The sequence below is a fragment of the Ochotona curzoniae genome, unplaced genomic scaffold (genome assembly GCF_017591425.1).
Source record: "Ochotona curzoniae isolate NIBS_2020 unplaced genomic scaffold, NIBS_Ocur_1.0 scaffold_274, whole genome shotgun sequence".
Classification (NCBI taxonomy): domain Eukaryota; kingdom Metazoa; phylum Chordata; class Mammalia; order Lagomorpha; family Ochotonidae; genus Ochotona; species Ochotona curzoniae.
The window spans coordinates 8,518,294-8,524,635 of NW_024467101.1; the positions used below are offsets into that span (position 1 = coordinate 8,518,294).

Sequence of the window (6,342 nt, forward strand, 5' to 3'; positions counted from 1 at the left end):
GGGCGCTACCATCGGGGGCCCAGGCCGCGGGGGTGGATGGAGGAAGGAGGGCGAAACCACTTGCTTGTTCCGTTTGCCGCAGTCGAAACGTTAGGCCCCTGATCCTCTCTGCGGAGCTCCTGACGTTGATACTCGACTCAAAAAAAAAACACTTGCGAAAGGGGCCGGACACGAACGGGTGTCGGTATCAAAACCGGAGCGATTCTCCTCAGGAGCCGAGGTGCTTCGCCAATGGTTACGTCCGCCGTCTTTTAGGGACCGTCTCTGAAGAGTGCGTCCTGGAGGGAGACGGAGGCCGGCGGGAGGGCTGCGGGGTGGTGGGGGTGGGAAGGGATCCCGGCCTAGAACAACTGCTGACTAATCGGCGGGGGCGGGGGGCGCTCGGCCGGGGTCACGCGCCCCGGGAGCGCGGAATGGAGGGGCTCGGGGCTCCCGGCTCGCTCTCAGTCCCGCTCCTTCCGGGGTCCGGGGTGGGAGGCCTCGCTCACGCAGTGAGTACCTCCGACGCGTGGCCCCGATTCGGCGGTGGAGTTGGGGTGCGGGTGCAGCGGCTGGGTGGGAGACCCCTCGAACGTCGCTCCCGACCCCTCACCAGTAACTAACGGTCGGGGATTTAAAAAAAAAAAAAAAAAGCCCTTTAAGCACCCGCCCCCCTCAATCTAATGACCCTTGTTTTCCACAGAAGGGGAAACTGAGGCCCAAGGCAAACCAGTCCTTTCCCTAAGGTGACAAAGCTGAATTGGACTCTGACTCTTGGGGACCCACCCCCCTCACCGACCCCCCACTCTCCTTTCCACCACCTGGAAGCCTCCTCCCTGTCCCTGACTTCCCAGTAAGGTAGGCAGGGCCTGGTGGTGCGTGGCCCTCCCCTCATGCTCCAGTTCTGTGTGTCTCCATGAGCCACGTCCTTCCCCCTGGCGGAGGAGGAGGAGGTGTCCAGGGTCGGGGAATGGTTGGGAGGTACAAGAGGAGGCTTGGAGTGGATGCCTACCAGGGGCAGGACCACCTTGGGGGTGGACAAGCCTTGCGATGAGGTCCACAGCTGGGACCAGGCAAGCTAAAGCAGATTTTCCTGGGGGTCAGTGGTGGCCACCTGTGCCTCAGGCAGTTAGTAGCAAGAGCTGTGGGCTTAGCCCCTTCTCCCCTCCCTCCTCTCTTTCCATGTCTTTGGAAGTTATTGGGGAGATAGCTTCCATCTGCTGGTTTACTCCCGTGTTTGGCCACAACACCTGGGGCTGGGCAGGGTTAAAGCCGGGAACCAGGAGCTTTGCTACCAATCCAGTTCTCTGCTAACGTGCCCGAGTGAGGACGATGGCCCCAGTCCTTGGGTCCTTGCCACCCACGGGAAAGACCTGGTTGGAGTTCCGGGCTCCTGATGGACAACTGCCTGGAGCAGCTGGGATTCAAAGTGGCATTTTGATATAGTTGATATGGTGTGTAGGCAGTGTTCACCCCCCTGCACCCCAACGTCGGTGCCGGAGTCCAGCTCCAGCTGGGTTCAGACCTCGCGAAGGGTGCGTGGATGAGGCACAAAGAGGAAAGAAAGACCACTAGGATTTCATGATCATAATGGACAATGCACGAAAGCTGTCCGCTTTATTTTTACAAAATCGGTCAAACTCTGGCTCAGACTTTTTACGTCATGGTCAAGTGGGTATTTCTAAGGATAATTCTGCCATTTGATTTACCTAAAAACAATAGAAGTTCCTGCTACAGTTTTTATCCTACAACTCAATCTTGTATCACAAAGAAAAGGGGAATCTAAAGCGTGAGGAAAGAATGAAACCCTAAATACAGGTCCTTTGATTAGCATAAGGTCAATGGGGACAGCCTAGACAGTAGGAATAATAGAAGGCCCTTTAGCAAGACATTATTATTGACATTAACCTCCAAGCTCACATTGAGTAAAAGGCCAGCCCCACAGTAGCAAACAATGTCTGGATGGATTAGAATTCTGCAGGGTGGTCCAGTGTCCATGCAAAAGGTGGAGCTATATTCAGGTGGTTGTAGAGACGTCTACCAGGCCCTGCCAAACAGCGGGAAGTTCCTTGCAGCCCTGTCTGCAAAGGAACAATACTCTTCACACCTTCGTGTCCCCCACATCCACTGCACAGACCCCAACACATCGGTCACTTTAATAGATTTTTTTTTTTTAAAAAAAGATGATTTATATTTATTGGAAAGGCAGATTTCTAGAAAGACAGAAAGATCTTCCATCTGGTGCTTCACTCCACAGGTGGCCAGAGTTGAGTGAATCTAGAGCCAGGAGCCTCTTCCGGGTCTCCCACGTGGTGCAAGGGTCCCAAGGTTTTGGGGTCAGCCTGCTTTCCCAGGCCATAAGCAGGGACCTAGATGGGAAATGGAGCAGCTAGGACACAAACTGGCTGCAAACTGGTGCTTGTAAGGGAGAGAATTAGCTAACTGAGCTGTCATGCCAGGGGGCCTTCCCCCCAAAATCTTTTTAAAAAGCTTATTATGATTTAATTAGAAGGCTGAGTGACACAGAGGACGAGATTTTCCATTCTCTGGGCTGGGCCAGTTGGAAGCCAGGAGCCAGGAACTCTAGGCTTCCCACGAGGGAGGCGGGGACTAAGTTCCTTGAACAGCTATCTGCTCCTGCCTGTCCAGGCACAGGAAGCCGGATAGAAAGTAGAGCAGCTAGTGCTGGAATTGGGTCCTGGGATAGAGGAGGCAGGTGTGAGGAAAAACCCAACTTGAACTCTTACACCTCAAAACGGAGCGGATTTCCTGAATCCCTGTTTAACAAGAGGTTTGGGACATGTGTATGGAGACACACGGCAGGAAGATGGCGCAGTCCCAGGCCAGGGTGGGGGGCTCCTGCTCCCCTCCACAGTCCTCTATAGCCTTCCCCAGCTCAACTTTTCCTGGCTCCATGGCTGCCACTTGAAACCCCCTGTTCAAGGGCCATCAGGACCGGGGCATCTTTGTGCCACCCATCCTCAGACACTGGCAGGTGGAGGTGCAAAGATGGCTGAGGAAGCCCCCAGACAAAGTGGCTCAGCTGCATTGCCACCCTGTGCCACTCTTTCCCAGCTTCCATTTGCACTGTTTCTACAATGGAGCTGTTGATCAAGGTAGCTGAGAGCTAGGCAGGGAAAGAGAAGTTGCAATAACCACTTCTGTTATTGTTTTGTTTTCCCTTTATCTCCAGGACCCAACTTGGCTGCCTGCAGTTAAGAAATGTATGCCAGGGAGCCCGCTGCTGGCCTTCCCCTCCGGGCATTTCCCCTGGCCTCCTCAGCCCTCATGCTGCTCCTCAGCAGCCTCTGGCTGCTCGGGGCCGGCCCCAGCCTTGCCCTGGCTCCGGAGTTGCTGCTGGACCCCTGGCAGGGTGAGGACTTGGCATATCATGCAACCTGGGAGGAAGGCAGATACCCATGGGGTGGAGCCTGGGGACAGAATGCACAGTTAGGCCGCCTTGTCTGTCAGCTTCCCCTGGAATTCAGTTCAGTTTCTGGGGGATGAGGATGTGCTGGGTTGGGGGGAGGGGTTCAGGGGCGACCTCAACAAAATGCCCATTTGCCCAGAACAACAACTCCAGTTTGTCCCAAGGTCACACAGCCTGGGGCAGTGCAACCCTCATCAGTGTTGGGACTTGACTGAGGCACCACTTGAACCATGGGTTTGGTCTGTTAAGTTCAGCGCAGCCAGGCAAAGAGCCACGGTGGAAAGAGTCTGGGGCCCCTTCACCTGTGACTTTAGTCCTGCCTGATTCAGCAAGTGGCCCTGATGGAGAGCAACCTGTGACCTAGCACGCCAGGTCGGGGCCATTTGCCCGGCAAACAAGGCCCTTCTCTCTCCCAGCACATCGGCTGCTGACCCACGCCCTGGGCCACACAGCTCTGCCGAGCCTGCTTCTGAGCCTGCTGCTCCTGCCCACGCTGGGCTGGCAGCAGGAGTGCCAGCTGGGTACACTGCGGTTCCTGCATGCCTCCATCCTGCTCGCACTGGCTGCTGGGCTGCTGGCTGTGCTGTTGGCAGTGCTGGGGCTGGCGACTGCCGGTGGCTGCGGGTATATGCCCGTCCACTTGGCCATGCTGGCAGGGCAAGGGCATGACCTCAGGCAGCCCCAAGGGGCGCTGCCACCATGGCTATGGCCATGGCTGCTGCTCGCCTTGACCCCAATGCTCAGCTCTGAGCCGCCCTTCCTGCAGCTCCTCTGCGGTCTCCTGGTTGGCCTGGCCTGTATCCTTTGACTGTGTGGACAGATGGGTTCTGGGGCTGTATCCCTGGGAAGGAAGTGATGTGGCAGGGACAGGGGGATGGGATGGGAGGGATGCAGACCCAAGAAATGCCATGAAGCTGTGTACACCTGTGCAGGAACACTCCTCTCTCTGGGCTGCGAATGGTGGGCTGAAGACCGGGAAGAGGAGCCAAGGACAACTAAGGGGGTTCAGTGGGGAGTCTGTGGCAGCTAGGAAGCTGAGATGACCTGAAGAACCACTAACCAGGCCCATTCTGTGGAAGTGTGTAAGGGAATAGAGGTGAAGTGTGCAGGCCAGGCAGGGGGTAGAGAAAAGCAGGGCCAAGGGTGGGTGTGACCTTGGGGTCTCTGGAAAGTGAGGGGAGTGACCCATGGCCGGCAGGGTAGGTGCAGTTGATGCCCAATCAGGAAAGCCATCGCCATCACCATGGGAGAACTGGCAGAACCCCTATAGTGGTTCTGGCTGTTGCGGGAGGAGCCAGTTTGGGACTGGGAACACCAGCTGCCCTGGGCTGTCTAGGAGGGCTGTGTGTTGGCCAGGCTGGGGACAAAGCAGGTGAGGGCTGGCTGAACATGCCCTGGGCTCAGGCTCTACCTGTCTGCCTTCAGGCAGGTCCCTCTGGTCCTCTCCGAGCCTCCACTGCGAGCTTGAGTGACAGCGCATTCCCTACGGGATCATAGTAAGGAAGACACCCATGTGGCCCCAGGCCTGGCATCCAGGGCAGGCCTATTCTCCCAGCCAGCCAGTTCCGGTTTCCCTTGACCAGGTGCCCTGCCCTGGGCAGACAGATGCCAAGGGGGCCTTCCGGCAGCTGGAGCTGTCAGAGCAGCGACTGCAGGTGCTGCAGGAAAGCTTCCTGTGCAGGACACTGGCTGGCTGCTGGCCACTGAAGCTGTTCCCCGCACCGCGTGGCCAGACTGAACTGCCCGTCACCCAGCCAGCCGGAGTGAGGTGAGGAGGACACTGTGGCCCCTGGCCCTGGAGCTGGCCGCCACGGCCAGCAGTGATCACTCCTGCTTCTGCACCCCTTCCCTCTACCCCAACCTAGGACTGCCATCCCCGGACCTCCTTACGTAGTCTCCCCTAATGCCTGGCCACATGGTGACAACTCGGCCCTGCCGCCAGGGTTGGGGGCTCAGCAGCTGCCCTGGGAGAGCATGGAGTGGGCCAGGCTCGGTTTCTCCCCCGAACCTTCCATGTGGGCAGCCTTGGACGAGCAGATGTTACAAGAGGGGATCCAGGCCTCACTCCTGGATGTGCCAGCCCAGGACCTCCAGGGCACATTCCGGTTGCCCAAGTCCTCAGTGTCATCTCTAAGGTAAGGTGGGTCAGGCAGGAGAGGGGCCCAGGGGAGAGGGTTGGAGGCTGAGGCAGCCCTCACACCCTGTCTGCCTCCCCTTTCTCTGTTCCCCACACCCGGGTCCTCCCAGGTTGCAGCAGCTGGAGCGCATGGGGTTCCCCACAGAGCAGGCAGTGATGGCACTGGCGGCCACAGGCCGCGTGGAGGGGGCCGTGTCACTGCTGGTCGGAGGGCAGGTGGACACAGAGGCCCTAATGACAGAGGACAGGACTGGCTCTGCCTACTCCATGGGCCTCAAGCCCTCCTAGCCCCAACGGAGGGCGTGAACACCGACGATTGTGTGGGTAACAAAGCCAGGTCTGAGGCCAAGTTGCCTTGGCCCCTGCTGTTCCCCAAGGGCCACAGAAGACCACCCTGGTACTTGTTTCAAATAAACACCAGCCTATTTTTCAAGCCAGACCTCCTTGGAGGCAGCACGTGTGTCTGGTTCTTCTGTTGGTGTCAGGGGGTGAATGAATGAGTGAGCGATGAATGAATGATGGTGGCTTCTTGCTGTCTGGAGATGCAATGTTCCTGCCACTGCACTGGTGTGGCCTCTTCCTCAAGGAAGCCATGTGATATGGCACCGGCCTGGACCCTCTGCCAGGGAGTGTCCGGCTTAATTCAGCTCATCTTGGGGCCCCCTTAGCTGCCCCCATTTAAGTACACACCGAGATCGGGCTGGGTGGGACTCGGGCCGGGGGCCTTTATTGGCCAGCACGCGTCAATCTCCCAGAGTCTGCCACCAGCATCCATGGTAGCAGGCAGTCCCTTTCT

The 6,342-nt window shown here is 57.8% G+C and overlaps 1 protein-coding gene across 2 annotated transcripts; it reads left to right on the top strand.

Annotated features, from left to right (window-relative positions):
* Positions 1 to 90: 90 nt before the first annotated feature.
* RHBDD3 (rhomboid domain containing 3) lies at positions 91 to 5,979 on the top strand. Of its 2 annotated transcripts, none has more exons than XM_041003913.1 (7): positions 91 to 271; positions 683 to 837; positions 3,173 to 3,352; positions 3,826 to 4,206; positions 5,015 to 5,177; positions 5,275 to 5,544; positions 5,657 to 5,979. In XM_041003913.1, exons 3-7 carry the CDS (start codon positions 3,202 to 3,204, stop codon positions 5,832 to 5,834), a joined length of 1,143 nt encoding a protein of 380 aa, XP_040859847.1. In that variant the 5' UTR covers positions 91 to 271; positions 683 to 837; positions 3,173 to 3,201; the 3' UTR covers positions 5,835 to 5,979. The 2 variants fall into 2 exon arrangements, with proteins under 2 accessions (XP_040859847.1, XP_040859848.1); XM_041003914.1 differs by lacking the exon at positions 91 to 271 and adding an exon at positions 287 to 491.
* Positions 5,980 to 6,342: the final 363 nt, after the last annotated feature.

Coding starts and splice junctions, on each gene's coding strand:
- RHBDD3 (XM_041003913.1), top strand. CDS start 3,202: ATGTATGCCAGGGAGCCCGCTGCTGGCCTTCCCCTCCGGGCATTTCCC. Junction 3,353..3,825: donor GCTGCTGGACCCCTGGCAGG/GTGAGGACTTGG, acceptor TCTCTCTCCCAG/CACATCGGCTGCTGACCCAC. Junction 5,178..5,274: donor ACCCAGCCAGCCGGAGTGAG/GTGAGGAGGACA, acceptor ACCCCAACCTAG/GACTGCCATCCCCGGACCTC.